This window comes from Chiloscyllium punctatum, chromosome 9 (genome assembly GCF_047496795.1).
Source record: "Chiloscyllium punctatum isolate Juve2018m chromosome 9, sChiPun1.3, whole genome shotgun sequence".
Taxonomy (NCBI): Eukaryota; Metazoa; Chordata; class Chondrichthyes; order Orectolobiformes; family Hemiscylliidae; genus Chiloscyllium; species Chiloscyllium punctatum.
In genome coordinates this window covers 128,804,746-128,822,555 of record NC_092747.1, presented here as the reverse complement: position 1 = coordinate 128,822,555, position 17,810 = coordinate 128,804,746, and the positions used below count along the sequence as shown (strand labels likewise).

Genomic DNA, 17,810 nt, shown 5'->3' with positions numbered 1-17,810 from the left:
AGTCATGTAATTTGGAATTCAAAGTCCACACTGACTCTGACATGGAGAATGACTTATTCCCTTAAGTAGTCTGACTGCAGTCATGTGTTAGGTCCTGATCTGATCCAGATTTAGGTTACTTTTTTACAACATAGAGGAATGCCAGCTGAAAGGTAAACACACTGATTTGTCAGCTACCTGTAGACTCCCTAATGGAATAAGAAGATATTAAGTGACATTGATGATAATAGTCTTTGCAGTAGAGTAAATCAATATGCCATCCTGATCTGGTTGCCGTGTTTTCCTGCTTAAATATAAAATCAACAGTTTGAATGACTTTACGCGTTGGGTGGTAAAGTATCGCCTTTTATTACCGGAGAACAATGGCAATCGTCACAGGAATATTCCAAGTTAAAAAACACACAACACCAGGTTATTTTCCAACAGGTTTAATTGGAAGCACTAGCTTTTGGATCGTCGCTCCTTCAGGTGGTTGTAGAGCACAATTGTCAGACACAGAAATTATAGCAAAAGTTTACAGTGTGATATAACTGAAATTATACATTGAATAATACCTTAGTTGTTTGTTGAGACATTCATCTGTTAGAATACTATGATAGTTTTACTTCTTTCATGTATAAATCACAAAACCTTTTTAAAAAAAGTTGCATTCTCCGGTTGACGGTACCAATGGGTGTTAGCTAGACAATATGTTGAAGGTGTTAGCCCCCGTATTCTCTGTCTTTGCCATAATGTTTAGCCTGATTGTAAACTAAAAAGTGAGATAACAGAGATGACCTCCTCAGGAGACAGACCCTTGCTGGAACTGACAGTCTGAACTGAACACCTATTATACTAAAGTGTACATGACATTATGGCATCTTTCAGTCTAAGCGCTGATTTTCTGAAATCTAGACAAGTATTCAACATTCCCCATTTACCATTTGAAGAATTAATAAAAACTTCTAAATGTACAAAAAGATGCACATAGGTATGTTATCTTTATACATTACGATATGCTTTGGCAGATGTACAATATGACTGGATGTAGTCCTTAGATGATTATCATGATTGGGCAGTATAACTTCACTCTGTGGTCTGCCATTTATCATTGAACTGAAAATACATGGTTGCTTCCTGGTGTGATACTTATAGCATCAGATTTATCAAGATATAAGTCAGACTGTTGGTCTTGTACAACTCTGATATGTTGTCTGTTTCACCTTTGGATTAGACTGTTGTTCGTGATGTCATATGACCTGAACTGGACATAAAGTCATAGAATCTTTTCACAAACTGATATGTTCACATGAAGATCTCAGATTCTGATGCTTTATCCTGGTTATGATCACTGTCTGCATGCATATTATCAACTTTTTGTGCTAGCGAGTTTTGAAAAGATTTGTAGCTCAGGTTGAGGTTCTGGATGTGGGTTTGCTTGTGAACATACCAACTCAGTGAGCAAACCCACATCCAGAACTTCTTGTGTTATTCTTTCCAGCAATGCATTCTATGCATGGGTTTAATGGTATGAATGTGAGGGAAGAACTATGTGAACCTGTTTTCCAAACATGAGAGTGTCCAGCAAGGGTAAATCATTGTCTTGAGGAGCGGCATATGGGTTTAACTTGGCTATCTGAAAACCTTGGAAAATGAAATGAAAGTGAACCTTCCAGTTCAGTGAGCAAACATACATCCAGAATCTTGGAAACTGCTTTGTATTTAATTACCATGGACTTCACTATGGAGAAATTGTGTTCTGCAAGATGGCTAGGTTGAGAAAAGGAGGCAATCTATTGAATATCTTTCTTCTTTCATGCATCTTGGAATTGTACATGAGTGAACTGCTGTTCAACACAGTTGGTTAAGGAATATCAAACTTACTGAATATGGCAGTTAATAGATCAACAACTGTTGAACTAATAATAGCTTTGATATTTTGCACAAAAGGGATTTGGAGCAGAAGTCAGTCACCAAGATGTAATCATAGAGTCACAGAGGTCTGTCACACAGTAAAAAGGCCTTTTGACCCAGAAGTGCACCGGTCAAAAGTGAGCACTTGGATTTCTTGCATATTTTAGCCCAATTCTCTTTAGTAAAGAGCTTGGACATGTCAATAAATGCAGAATGGATGAGACCAGCCAAATATCATACAAAGATTCAGATATTTACTCACCATATTGATGGCTGCAATAGTGTTTCAGAGTTGAGCACCTGAGAATGTTATTGTCCTTTTATAGCGCTTCAAACATGTATCCTTCTTCCAATGGTGTGTCAATGATGTACTCTTTAGGTTTACCCAGGAGTGTTTTTCAGAAAGATATGGTGGGTGTACAGGCAATGACTAACTCCATGAGATTTTCAGCTAACTTTGGTAAAATCGTGTTCTATATTTTGCATTATAATCTGCCTACAAGTTGGTTAGTATTTTCAGTGTTCTGTTGGCAGGTATTTGTGTATCCTGAATTAATGCAGGTGTGTTTATTTATCAGCTTTCTGCTGATCTGTGAAATGAAGATGATATTCTTTCTTTGAATAACTGGAATTCTGACAATGTCACTGTCACTGATGTAATGCACCGGAAATCAATCCCCACTATTCCTAGACTCATCAGAAATGTGAAAATTTGTTCAGATTAAAATAACCGGCACTATAGTTTTTATCATTAGTAAGAAAATAACTATTTATAGTGATCAAGCTTTTTTTTAAAACCAAATGCAAAACATAGACAAGTTGAATTGCAAATCGCTAACTGTATAACTTAAACTTTATTCATTTTGGAAATTATCATTCACACGTACAGGTGGACACACACAGACGGGCAAGTTATGAATATTATATAAAGGGTTGAAATAAATCGTGGAAATGCAGTTCAATAACAGCAGTTCTCGGAGAACATGTCAATAAGTTATTTTCTTCCAGTTCCCTTCAATTCCTGTTGAATTTGCTAATGATACAAAGTTATGGGTACACCTGTTTCCAGTTTTAGCTAGACTATTGTGACAAAGGGTCAATGGACTTGAAATGATATCTTCTGCTTTCTCTCCACATATGCTGTGAGACCTGCTGGGTTTCTCCATCAATTTCTGTTTCTGTTTCAGATTTCCAACATTTGCAGTTCTTGGTTTTATCTCAGTCTTTCATTTGCTGTTTGAGGAATCACCCTTTCACTGTCTCTGAAGGTAGTTTTCCCTTTTCCTTTTTCCATGGGATCTGCTGAAAGAGGAATGGAGGAAAAAGTGAGGGGAAAGTCGCTCACTACTGGGGATTTTCTCTTACTGGTTTGGGGAGAAAACGAGAGATAATGCTTTCTCTTTGCAGATTGGATATTTCGCTCTATTGCTCATGCCAAGCGAAATGGTTGTCCCTATAATGGTCATTCCTGAATCCACAACAACTATTGGCAATTGAAAAGCCAATCAAATGACTGTGACAGAATTTTTCTGAATACACACAGAGAAATGCACACACGTACATGGTGTTGACTGCATGGATCTCTCCCTTACTTTTCCATCAAGGCAACATTACGTATATAATGTATTTCAATAACTTGTTTTTACAATTGCGAGTATCTTCATATCCAGTTTCCTTGTTTCAAAGTAATGCCTTTTTCCATTTCAGTCCACATTCCGAATAGAATAAAAATGGTATTTACAAGCACCTGTTTTTGCTCAAATATTTGTTTCCTGTTCTTATTATGCTGGTTTTGTTTTGTTTTTATAACATGTTTTATTTCAGAATAAATAGCTGAGCAATGCATCTGTGATGCTAGTGCCAAATAAGTATTGGAGCAATGTCACTCGTCTTTTCTTTCTGTTTTTGTACTGTTTCTGAAGAAAACAAAATAGCAAAGTTTAATGATAACTGTGAATATGTAAGCTTTAATATATGAAGAATTGCTGAACATTTTAATCTGTATTTTATTCAAAAATAGCTTTTCTGAATTGCAGCTGTCTGGAGTCTCTTGCAAACTGTATTTTAAGAACTCAGATTTATTGTTAACTCCCTTCAATTAAGAGAAGGAGAGAATACTCATAACTGTACCGCAGTTGTGGTTGCTATGCTTCGGTACAATTGTAGTCTTCTTGCTTGCTTGTTAAGTTTGAACTTTAGATCTGAACTCAGACATATGGTGATAGTTAGGAAAATAACATTTGCCACTGCTACTATCTGCTTGTAGCCTTGCTATAATTAGCTCCTAGTGCCAACTTGCTGTCACCATGATGTGATGTGTTTTTTTCTGTGTTAGCTCACAAAACATACACCATAGAGAGTCAGGTTGTTCTTGAGACAGAAAGCAGGAAGTTTATTAACATCTGTGTTACACTTTACTTTGTACACTAATCATTCTTGGATATAGAGTCTGGGATATATGTTCACTTAGACTCATAGAGTCATAGAGATGCATAGCACAGAAGCAGACCCTTCAGTCCAACTCATGCATGCTGACCAGGTATTCTAAATTAATTTAGCCCCATTTGCTAACACTTGGCCATATCTCTCTAAGTCTTTCCTATTTATGTATTAAATATATAGTAATTAACAGACTGACTTTTATGATGGCTGACTCAATGTAGAGTATGGTTGCAGAGAGAAAGGTAGAGACCTCATTTACTAAAGCATCTTCTTATGATGTGATTTCACTGTCTTAAAGGATTACTGCTTTTCTGAGACTTGTGCAATAACACAACACATTTTGCACAAGATATAAGAATGCTTTTGCACAATGCACTCTTCAAATACAATAGCATTTCTTCATACCTGAATCTTGAGAGCTTGTGGAAATAGATAATTGAACCATAAGTGAAAGTTGAGTCAGAACCTTTGCCTACCTGGTATCCACATACGTTCACTGGAACAGTGGTCACTTTATTGTGACGTAGGACAGGGCTGCTTCAAAAGCCTCCATACCAATGGTAACATTCTTGGTTCCTCTTTTGTACAAACCAGGGATGAAACTTGTATTCCCTTGCTCTGTGAGATCTCTCTCTCTCTCTCTCTCTCTCCCCCTCTCTTGTGAGGTACCATGCCTTAAGAGTTTATTTGCGACCATGAACTTCCATTAAACTGATTTATGCTCATGCTTGGCAAAATAATAGTGGTTTGGCATTTCCTTGCACAGGATAGGTGAACAGGGAACTCTTTTCCCGCCTAACATCGAGTGTATTGAACAGATTCACAGTTTTGCGATGTAATAAAGGAACTTTCTATGGCCATCAAGCCTTGCGGTGGGACTTGAACTCAGAACTTATGGTCCTGAGATGGGCTGCTACACTGCACCCTGACACCTCGTGGTTTCTCGAATATTAACAGCAATAATGGAGTTAGAATAATAAAAAGGTAGCACTGTAAGATAAAATTTAATGCGAATTATGTTATGTCTAAGATAAAAAAGAAAGTACCTGGATCCAAAATTGTTAAGACCAGAATTGGGCCCTTGAAGATAGAAATGGGTTATTATGGGGAACAAGGAAATGGCAGAAGAGTTGAGGTACTTAGGATCTGTCTTCACTGGGGAAGACATAAGCAATCTTCCAGATGTAATAGTGGCTGAAGGACCTAGGGTAATGGATGAACTGCAGGGAATTTATATTAGGCAGAAAATGGTGTTGGATAGACTGTTAGGACTGAAGGCTGATAAGTCCCTGGGGCCTGATGGCCTGCATCCCTGGGTACCTAAGGAGGTGACTCAAGAAATCATGGATGCATTGGTGATCATTTTCCAATGTTCTACAGATTCAGGATTTGTTCCTGCGGATTGGAGGGTGGCTAATGTTGTCCCACTTTTTAAGAAAGGAGGGAGAGAAAAAACAGGGAATTACAGACCAGTTAGTCTGACCTCAGTGATGGCAAAGATGCTGGAGTCAATTATAAAAGATGAAATTATGACTCATTTGGATAGCAGTAACAGGATAGGTCAGCTTGGATTTACGAAGGAGAAATCATGCTTGACCAATCTTTTGGAATATTTTGGAGATGTAACTATGAAGATGGACAAGGGAGAGCCACTGGATGTAGTGTACCTGGACTTTGAGAAAGCCTTCGATAAAGTCCCACATAGGAGATTAGTGAGCAAAATTAGGGCACATGATATTGAGGGCAAAATACTGACTTGGATTGAAAATTGGCTGGTTGATAGGAGGCAAAGAGTACTGATAAACGGGTCCCTTTTGGAATGACAGACGGTGACCAGTAGGGTACTGCAAGGTTTGGTGCTGGGACCGCAGCTGTTTACAATATACATTAATGATGTAGATGAAGGTATTAAAAGTAATGATAGCAAATTTGCTGATGACACAAAGCTGGGTGGCAGGGTGAAATGTGAGGAGGATGTTATGAGAATACAGGGTGACCTGGACAGGCTAGGTGAGTGGACTGATACATGGCAGATGCAGTTTAATGTGGATAAATGTGTGATTATCAGACTTTGGTGGCAAGAACAGGAAGACAGATTACAATCTAAATGGAGTCAAGTTAGGTAAAAGGGAAGTACAATGAGATTGAGGTATTCTTGTACATCAGTCAATGAAAGCAAGCATGCAGGTACAGCAGGTAGTGAAGAAAGCTAATAGCATGCTGGCCTTCATAACAAGAGGAATTGAGTATTGGAGCAAAGAGGTCCTTCAGCTATACAGGGCCCTGATACAACTGCATCTGGAGTATTGCGCAGTTTTGGTCTCCAAATTTGAGGAAGAACATTCTGGCTATTGAGGGAGTCCAGCGTAAGTTCACGAGGTCAATTCCCGGAATGGCGGGACTATCTTACGCTGAAAGATTGGAGCGACTGGGTTTGTATACAGTTGAGTTTAGAAGGGTGAGAGGGGATCTGATTGAGACATATAAGATTATTAAAGGATTGGACACTCTGAAGGCAGGAAACATGTTTCTGCTGATGAGTGACTCCAGAACCAGAGGACACAGTTTAAAAATATGGAGTAGGCCACTTAGAATAGAATTGAGGAGAAACTTGGATATCATCAGGTTGGGATTCCCGGAAGGTATGTTGCCTCCCTGGTGCCAGGGTCCGGGACGTCTCTGATCGGGTGTATAAGATTCTGAAAGGGGAGGGCGAACAGCCAGAAATCGCGTTACATATTGGCACCAATGATATAGCCAGGAAAAGGATTGAGGATATAAAAAGTGATTTCAGGGAGTTAGGGTGGAAGCTGCAGAGCAGGATGAACAGAGTAGTGTTCTCGGGTTTACTACCGGTGCCACGAGATAGTGAGGCGAGGAACAGGGAGTGGGCACAGCTTAACACGTGGCTGCACAGCTGGTGTAGGAGGGAGGGCTTCAGATATGTAGATAATTGGGATGCCTTCTGGGGAAGGTGGGACCTGTACATGAAGGACAGGTTGCACCTGAACTGGAAGGGGACCAATGTCCTGGGTGGAAGGTTTGCTTGAGTGGTTCAGGAGGGTTTAAACTAGTATGGCAAGGGGGTGGGAACTTGAGCTATATACCGGTGGTGAGAGTTGATGGAGATGAGGCAATAGCAAGAGGTAGATCAGCCAGTGGGAAGGAATTTAATGGAAAAGAACCAAGGGATCGGTTAAAGTGTGCTTGCTTTAATGCAAGGAGTATCAGGAATAAAAGTGATGAGCTTAGAGCATGGATCAGTACCTGGTGCTATGATGTTGTGGCCATAACAGAGACGTGGGTTTCTCAGGGGCAGGAATGGTTGCTGGATGTTCCAGGGTTTAGAACATTTAAAAAGAATAGGGAGGGGGGAAAAAGAGGAGGGGGTGTAGCACTGCTAATCAGAGAGGGTATCACAGCTACAAAAGTTACCATTGTCAAGGAGGGTCTGCCTACTGAGTCAGTATGGGTGGAAATTAGGGAGCAGTCACCTCATTAGGTTTTACTATAGGCCCCCCAATAGCAGCAGGGAGATTAAAGAGAGCGTGGGTCAGCAGATTTTGGAAAAAAGTGAATGTAGTAGGGTTGTTGTAATGGGTGACTTTAACCTTCCCACTATTGATTGGAACCTCCTTCGAGCAGATGGTTTGGAAGGGGCTGTTTTTGTAAGGTGTGTTCAGGAGGGTTTCCTAACTCAGTACGTTGACAGGCCGACAAGGGGAGAGGCCATTTTGGATTCGGTGCTTGGCAATGAGCTGGGACAGGTGTCAGATCTTGTGGTGGGAGAGCATTTTGATGATAGTGACCACAACTGCCTCACATTCTACATAGCTATGGAGAAGGGGAGAAGCAGGCACAATGGAAGGATATTTAATTGGGGAAAAGTAAACTATGATGCTATCAGACATGAGTTGGGAAGCATGGATTGGGAGCAATTGTTCCATGGAAAGGGCACTATCGACATGTGGAGACTGTTTAAGGATCAGTTGTTGCGAGTGATGCATAAATGTGTTCCTCTGAGACTGGCAAGAAGGGGTAAGATGAAGGAACCTTGGATGACGAGAGCGGTGGAGCTTCTCGTCAAAAGGAAAAAGGTAGCTTACATAAGGTGGAGGAAGTAAGGGTCTTGGTCAGCTCCAGAGGATTACAGGCAGGCGAGGAAGGAGCTCAAAAATGGTCTGAGGAGAGCCAGGAGGGGGCATGAAAAAGGCTTGGCAGGAAGGATTAGGGAGAATCCAAAGGCATTTTACACATATGTGAGGAATAAGAGAATGATCAAAGAAAGAGTAGGCCCGATCAGGGATAGCATAGGGAATTTGTGTGTGGAGTCTGAGGAGGTAGGGGAAGCCCTAAATGAGTTTTTTGCTTCTGTCTTTACTAAAGAAAAGGACCTTGTATTAAATGAAACCATTGAGGAACAGGTAACATGCTGGAACGGAAAAAGATTGAGGAAGCTGATGTGCTGAAAATTGTGACTAACATTAAGATTGACAAGTCGCCAGGGCCAGACCAGATTTGTCCTCGGCTGCTTTGGGAAGCGAGAAATGTAATTGCTTCGCCGCTTGCGAAGATCTTTGCATCCTCGCTCTCCACCGGAGTTGTACCTGAGGACTGGAGGGAGGCAAATGTAATTCCTCTCTTCAAGAAAGGAAATAGGGAAATCCCCAGCAATTACAGACCAGTACGTCTCACGTCTGTCGTCTGCAAGATGTTAGAAAGGATTCTGAGGGATAGGATTTATGACCATCCGGAAGAGCATGGCTTGATTAAATGCAGTCAACAAGGCTTTGTGAGGGGCAGGTCATGCCTCACAAATTTTATTGAGTTCTTTGAGGATGTTACTAGACAGGTTGATGAGGGTTGAGCAGTGGATGTGGTGTATATGGACTTCAGCAAGGCATTTGATAAGGTCCCCCATGGTAGGCTCGTTCAGAAGGTCAGGAGGAATAGGATACAGGGAAATTTAGCTGTCTGGATACAGAATTGGCTGGTCGACAGAAGACAGCGAGTGGTGGTGGAAGGAAAATATTCTGCCTGGAAGTCAGTGGTGAGTGGTGTTCCACAGGGCTCTGTTCTTGGGCCTTTACTCTTTGTAATTTTTATTAATGACTTGGATGAGGAGATTGAAGGATGGGTCAGCAAGTTTGCAGATGACACAAAGGTTGGAAGTGTCGATGACAGTATAGAGGGCTGTTGTAGGCTGCAGCATGACATTGACAGGATGCAGAGATGGGCTGAGAGGTGGCAGATGGAGTTCAACCTGGATAAATGCGAAGTGATGCATTTTGGAAGGTCGAACTTGAAAGTTGAGTACAGGATTAAAGACAGGATTCTTGGCAGTATGGAGGAACAGAGGGATCTTGGTGTGCAGGTATATAGATCCCTTAAAATGGCCACCTAGGTGGACAGAGTTGTTAAGAAAGCATATGGTGTTTTGGCTTTCATTAACAGGAGGATTGAGTTTAAGAGCCATGAGATCTTGTTGCAGCTCTATAAAACCTTGGTTAGACTGCACTTGGAATACTGTGTCCAGTTCTGGTCGCCCTATTATAGGAAAGATGTGGATGCTTTGGAGAGGGTTCAGAGGATGTTTACCAGGATGCTGCCTGGAATGGAGGGCTTATCTTTAAAAGAGTGGTTGACTGGGTTCGGACTTTTTTCATTGGAAAAAAGAAGGAAGAGAGGGGACCTAATTGAGGTGTACAAGATAATGAGAGGCATAGATAGAGTTGATAGCCAGAGACTTTTTCCCAGGGCAGAAATTGTTAACACGAGGGGTCATAGTTTTAAGCTGTTTGGTGGAAAATGTAGAGGGGATGTCAGAGGCGGGTTCTTTATGCAGAGAGTTGTGAGAGCATGGAATGCGTTGCCAGCAGCAGTTGTGGAAGTAAGGTCATTGGGGATATTTAAGAGACTGCTGGACATGCATATGGTCACAGAAATTTGAAGATTCGTACATTAGATTTACCTTACATGAGGATCAATGGTCGGCACAACATCGTGGGCTGAAGGCCCTGTTCTGTGCTGTACTGTTCTATGTTCTATGTTCTAAACTTCTTCACCCAGAGAGTAGTGGATATATGGAATTCTCTGCCCCAGAAGTCAGTGGAGGCCAAGTCTCTAGATACTTTCAAGAAAGAGATGGATAGAGCTCTTAAATATAGTGGAATCAAGGGTTATGGGGATAAGGCAGGAACAGGATACTGATGGTGGATGATCAGCCATGATCATAATGAATGGTGGTGCTGGCTCAAATGGCCTACTCCTGTACCTATTGTCTATTGTTTATTGTCTATTACCTGAAATTAACTTGGATATCAGATATTCCTGATGAAGGGCTTAGGCCCGAAATGTCAATTCTACTGCTCCTTGGATGCTGCCTGACCTGCTGCGCTTTTCCAACACCACACTCTCGACTCTGATCTCTAGCGCCTGCAGTCCTCACTTTCTCCTATCATCAAATATGCCTAAAATTCCCTTACAACATTTGACATTAAGCCTATTCTGCCTTAAAATCCTTAAGTTTTTTGTGGCGTAAATGAAAATTAGCACTGGTGCAATAAGAGATGCCCTTTTGAGTTTGAAGATGGGGTGAAAATTAGATATAGAAAAGAGACTTTTCTTCATGCAGCAATTTTTTTTAACCTGAATTCTGCTGAAATAATTCAATGCAGAATCAGTGTGGAGAAGCCTTTTTAAACCCCGAGGTAAGTTTCAGTGCCTTGCAGTTTCAGAATGCCTCGCGCAAAATGCGTATTGCCTCCACTGAGGGCAGTTATGGTATTGCATTGTTGTCTTTTCTATTGTGATGTAAATAGTCCTGCCTGATTTTCATGAAGGTTTTTACATTTTAAAAGATGTAAACAGATACTCCTTTAAGTTAGTTGAAATTAAAATGAACACCATTGTTTGTAAATTTCTTTTCCCTCTACATAACTTCTACTTCTGGAGTCTTTTGCATTTGGCTGCATCAGGCTCTGATCTTTATTGTCAACCTTGACGTACACTTTGGTCAATGAAAGCTGGTGCTGATTAACTCTTTCAAAACCACAACCCAAAGCAGATTTATAACATTAGTACATTCTGATTGAAGCAAACTAGGCGAGGCTAACTTTGCATTGAATTTGTGGATGCATAGTCAATCTCTGGTTCTAAATGGGATAATCATTGGTTGATATCAACTTCCACTGTCCCTTGAATGATTTCTTTTTGGATAAGATAGCAATTTTTCCTGAGATCGTTCTGTTCATTATGGTTTGTTGATGACTTCTAGGTACCCAGAGTTCATCTGCTAAGATTTATTGAATTGGTGAGAGTTCCTATTAAATCAAATGCTTTATCAATGATGGTTTGTTTTTAGTGGCCGTATGCTAGGGACTGTATTATTGCTAGTGACTGGTGCTTGGAAAAATTCTCTTTTTTAAGTGGTAAATTGTAAATTACCTTAAAATGTACAATATAAAACTAATACAAAAGATGGTTGCTGACCTAAAGCATGTGTAGAATATAAAGGAAGTATGACAATAAATATGTAAAAAATACAACATAATGAACTATACATTCACTTAATACATAGTTTTGAGCAGTAAGATTCAGAAAGGACTATACTGAAAACTAGTCTCATACTATTACAGCAACAATTCTCATACAAAGAATGCATTTAGCAAAATATAATTACTCTCTTTCTAAAATACTACACATTAATCCCCAAAATAGAACTCAGCTTTTAATTTTCCTTTCCCATGCCAGATAATAGGGTCCTTTAACTTTCTTTAAAAACCCATGTGCTTGATTAGGATTTAATGATATGAGCTTGCGCAGTCAACCTTGAAAGGTTGCAAGTTCTCTGTTTGTTCTCTGAAAATAAGTGTAACAAGGGTCTGTCTTTGAAGTCCAAGCTGTATCAGTCACATAGTACATTAGTGACCTATACTGAATGTGTTTAGCCAGAATAATGTGCTTGGGCTATAAAAACAGAAATGGCTGGAGAAACTCAGCAAGTGTGGCAGCATCTGTGGAGAGAAAGCAGAGTTAATGTTTTGAGTCCAGTTACCCTTCTTTAACACAAGAAGAAGGGTCACTGGACCCGAAACATTATCTCTGCTTTTTCTTCATAGATGTTGCCAGACCTGCTGAGTTTCTCCAGCAATTTCTGTTTTGTTTCAGATTTCAAGCATCTGCAGTTCTTTGGTTTGTTTTATTTTAATATATTTAGGCTAACTGATGAATCTGCTTTGATTATTTGATATGACTAAAACTAAAATACCTTATTTAACTTGGACGACCCTACAAGTTCTTACCTTTCCAGAGAGCAGTCTATTGTTTGGATTGCTATAGCCATTATGAATGCTTACCTGAGTTTCAAATACTAATGCATTTCAACACAGAAGCCATTTAGTTCACCTGAGAGTGATTGACAGATTCATGAACCTGGAGTGGGGGATTGGTCCTTTGGAGTTTTTTTTTGGTTTGTTGTCACAAACTAACAGGGTTGTAAGGTTTCTGTTTCACAGGGCAGAGTACATGATTTTCTCTGGAATAAGGTGGAAGTTTTTATCAGATGATAAGAGGTTTATTTCTTAAGGAATGTAAAATATTTTCCATTGGTATTGTTTGTAATCTGAGAATGGTACATATTCAGTAAATAGCTACGGGGGATACTTTTGGTGCAATGAGGTGAGATTTTATCTGACTGGACATAGTGTATACATGGGGGTGCAAAGGTGGTGTGGCCATTAGAGTCAATATGGATCAATGTAAAGGGCTAGTGAGGAGTGGAATACCATATGGGAGAACTTTCTAAGGCCTTCTAACTGGCCCACAGTACTTGCACTCTCCAGCATGGTTTGTAAACTTCTGTGCAAATTCAATCTCAGCCTGAAAAAGTACAACTGGCATGTGGAGTCACACATTGATCGATTCTCCAGTTTGTGAGTGACAAAAATGAAGAGATTGGGTTTTCCCAAACCCAGGGGTATATTCAGTCTTACTATTGATGATTTAATGGGATTGTGATATTTTCTGAATTGTAATCTGTGTTTTCTTTTCTGTAGCTTTTTTAAAATGGATTTAGTATTAAAAGTCTTCTAAAAGGTCTTCATATTGCAAACAAAAAATGTCATTTGTGTGAGAATACGTTTACTTTTCTGGACTAGTTGTCTGGAAAAATTAGATTCTGCATCCCATTACAGTCTGCTAAATCAAAAAGGACAGGCTGAATCCTTTCTTTGTCCCATTCCTCTACTGGTCACAACAGAGTTTAACTTTAGGAGGGAGGTGACATTTCCAATTTTCGGTCATTTAAATTACAAATTAGACTGTATTTAGCTCCAAATCAGAACAAACCAGTCAGGTTCCTGAAGTTAACAAATAAAAATTTAGTTTTATTGCAAAAGACTTACTCAAGCAAAGTTATGACAAAGTAACAAATGGCTTAAGATGTGCAAATATCTGAAAATCCCCTGAAAATCTATGGAGGTGCTTTTTTTAAATTCACTCATGGGATGTCTTAGACAGCGTTTATTGCCTGTGCCTAGTTACCCTTGGTGGTGATGAGCTGCCTTCTTGAACTGTTACAATTGACTTGCTGTAGGTTGACCTTTAGGGAGGGAATTTCCGGATTTTGACTCAGTGACATTGAAGGAACAGCAATATATTTCCAAGTCAGGTTGGTGAGTAGCTTAGAGGGGAACTTGCAGGCAATGGTGTTTGCATGTATTTGCTTCCCTTGTATATGCACAAAACAGAAAAGAGCACCATCTGTTTCATTCACCGTTTAAAAGGATGGTCATTCAGACCAGTTTGGTTTAAAAAAGTCAAAATCTGATAAAAGAGTCGCAGATTTTGTAAATGTTAAACTACACTCAGTTTCTTTCCACATAACTCATAGTGTTAGAATTTCTTCCTGGATTAGTTATGCTGTTTGAAATGTCTTTTTCTGGAGACAGTGATGTAGATTCAGGCTTCTGTTTTGAAACCTTCCACCCACAGCAATAAAGTCTTCCAGTAGGTTTTTGATACTCAAATGCTGATGACAGGGGTTTTAGAAAGAGTGAGGGCAAAGGCTTGATACCCCTGGGCAGTTACTTTCTTTGTTCAAAATCAATTTATTTAACCCCATAATCTGGGTCATGTGTGTACAGCTAGTGTTCTTCAAAAATGCAACCATTTTGTTGTTATATCCAGTGCACACCACTTTGAAAAGTGTTGCCTTAAAAAAGAAAGCAAGACACATTGGTTCAGCTCGTGATAGTACAGATGAATGAATTATTATACCCAGCCGGATAAATTATAAATTAATATTTTAGGTGAAACGTCTTTATAACACTGTTACATATAAACATAGAAAATAGGAGCAGATGTAGGTCATTCAGCATTTGAGGCTGCTGCACCATTCAATGCGATTATGGCTAGTTATCTAACGCAGTCCCTTGATCCAGCTTTCTCCCCATACCCTTTGCTCCCTTTTGCCCGAAGAGCTATAACTAATTTCTTCTTGAAAACATTCAATTTTTGGCCTCAATTACTTCCTGTAGCTTTTATGCTTTAGACTGGTATAAAATATGGTTCTGTTCGCTGAGCTGGGAATTTGTGTTGCAGACGTTTTGTCCCCTGTCTAGGTGACATCCTCAGTGCTTGGGAGCCTCCTGTGAAGTGCTTCTGTGATATTTCCTCCGGCATTTGTAGTCGTTTGTCTCTGCTGCTTCCGGTTGTCAGTTCCAGCTGTCCGCTGCAGTGGTCGGTATATTGGGTCCAGGTCGATGTGCTTGTTGATTGAATCTGTGGATGAATGCCATGTCTCTAGGAATTCCCTGGCTGTTCTCTGTTTGGTTTGCCCTATAATAGTAGTGTTGTCCCAGTCGAATTCATGTTGCTTGTCATCTGCGTGTGTGGCTACTAAGGATAGCTGGTCGTGTCGTTTCGTGGCTAGTTGGTGTTCATGGATACGGATCGTTAGCTGTCTTCCTGTTTGTCCTATGTAATGTTTTGTACAGTTCTTGCATGGGATTTTGTACACTACATTGGTTTTGTTCATGCTGGGTATCGGATCCTTCGTTCTGGTGAGTTGTTGTCTGAGAGTTGCTGTTGGTTTGTGTGCTGTTATGAGTCCTAGTGGTCGCAGTAATCTGGTTGTCAGTTCGGAAATGCTCTTGATGTATGGTAGTGCGGCTAGTCCTTTGGGTTGCGGCATGTCCTTGTTCCGTTGTCTTTCCCTTAGGTATCTGTTGATGAAATTGAATGAATTGAAGAGGAAGAAGAACATCTATACGATGTATTCGCCAAAAATGGATACCCCCGCAATTTCATCAACAGATGCCTAAGGGAAAGACAACGGAATGAGGACATGCCGCAACCCAAAGGACTAGCCACACTACCATACATCAAGAGCATTTCCGAACTGATAACCAGATTACTGCGACCACTAGGACTCATAACAGCACACAAACCAACAGCCACTCTCAGACAACAACTCACCAGAACGAAGGATCCGATACCCAGCATGAACAAAACCAATGTAGTGTACAAAATCCCATGCAAGAACTGCACAAAACACTACATAGGACAAACAGGACGACAGCTAACGATCCGTATCCATGAACACCAACTAGCCATGAAAAGACACGATCAGCTATCCTTAGTAGCCACACACGTAGATGACAAGCAACATGAGTTTGACTCGGACAACACTACTATTATAGGACAAGCCAAACAGAGAACAGCCAGGGAATTCCTAGAGGCATGGCACTCATCCACAGATTCAATCAATAAGCACATCGACCTGGACCCAATATACTGGCCACTACAGCGGACAGCTGGAACTGACAACCGGAAGCGGCAGAGACAAACCACCATAAATGCCAGAGGAAATATCACAGAAGCGTTTCACAGGAGGCTCCCAAGCACTGAGGATGTCACCTAGACAGGGGACGAAACGTCTGCAATATAAATTCCCAGCTCGGTGAACAGAACCACAACAACGAGCACCCAAGCTACAAATCTTCTCACAAACTTTGGTATAAAATATTACGGTAGATTAATATAAGCTGTTGCATCATTTAAAATAATATATTTTGCACTTCTGTTGTAGATTCAGAATGCTAATGATGTTTTAATTGCACCACTGGAGAAGTTTCGTAAAGATCAAATCGGAGCAGCAAAGGTAAGTAATACAGTTTTTATTTTTAATGTCTATTTTATTAAACATGATATTGCAAACATATTTTCTCAATTGTCTGATTTTTACTTTTTCAAGAAATGTGGCCATCTACAAAAGGGCAAACTTTATTGCCCATTCCTAATTGAGCTGGAAAAGATAAGTTATCTTCTAAACCTTTGCACTCCTATTTAGCAACGATACTGTAAGGGAGAGTTTTGACTCATTGACAAAAAAGACAATACCAATTAAAGTGACGATGGTATGTAACTTTTAGGTGCTGTTCTCATCTGCCTGCAGACCTTGCTCTTCAGGTTTAATTTTCCATCGGAAATAGGCAAAGCTGGTCGGATGAACATTTGTCCTCCATCCCTAACTGAGCTTTTTCTTCTTCATTCATGGGAAAAGTGTGTCACTGACTAAGCCATCATTTATTGTCCGTCTCTAATTACCCAGAGAGTAGTTAAGAGTCAACCACATTGATGTGGGTCTAGAGTCACATCTAGGTCAGACCAGATAAGGATGGCAGTTTCCTTCCCTGTAAACCAGATAGGTTTACCCAACAATGAATTTAAGGTCATCATTAAACACTTATTTCCAGATTTTTATTGAATTCAAATTCCAGCTTCTGCTGTGGCATGATTTGAACCCAAGTTCCAGTAAATTACCTGGGTCTCTGGATTAACGTGTTAATACCATTAGGCCATTGCTTTCAATAGATTTGCTACATCATTTTCACAGGGCAGTTGTATTTCAACCACATTATTGTGGAGGTAAAAACAAGGGCTGCAGATGCTGGAAACCAGAGTCTGGATTAGAGTGGTGCTGGAAAAGCACAGCAGGTCAGGCAGCATCCGAGGAGCAGGAAAATCGATGTTTCGGGCAAAAGCCCTTCATCGGGATTAGAGGCAGGCTGCCTGCAGAGTGTTCATCCACCTCTCATTTATCTCTCCAATCAGCAGGCACACTGCCTGTAATCCTGATGAAGAGCTTTTGCCTGAAACATCGATCTTCCTGCTCCTCGGATGCTGCCTGACCTACTGTGCTTTTCCAGCACCACTCTGATCTAGACCCACATTATTGTGGATCAGAGTCGCCATAGGCCAATCCAGGTAAGGTAGCTGATTTCCTCCCCGAAAGGATATTAATGTACAATTTGACAATAAATAGTTTCACGATCATCATACCCTGATACTATCTTCTAATTCCACATTTTTTCAAATATATTGATTGAATTTAAGTTTACTCTACTGTCACGGTAGAATTTGAACTTAAGTCCTTGGAGTATTAGCCCTGAACAAAGAGACCTTGGAGTGCA

The 17,810-nt window shown here is 40.3% G+C and overlaps 1 protein-coding gene across 3 annotated transcripts in view; it reads left to right on the top strand.

Moving 5' to 3' along the window:
- Positions 1-17,810, top strand: part of arhgap42a (Rho GTPase activating protein 42a) — a 335,015-nt gene that overhangs the window by 219,655 nt on the left and 97,550 nt on the right. For all 3 annotated transcript variants that reach the window (XM_072578263.1, XM_072578262.1, XM_072578264.1), the window contains exon 4: positions 16,427-16,498. In XM_072578263.1, coding sequence (XP_072434364.1) covers positions 16,427-16,498 — 72 coding nt within the window. The remainder of the gene's footprint in view (positions 1-16,426; positions 16,499-17,810) is intronic.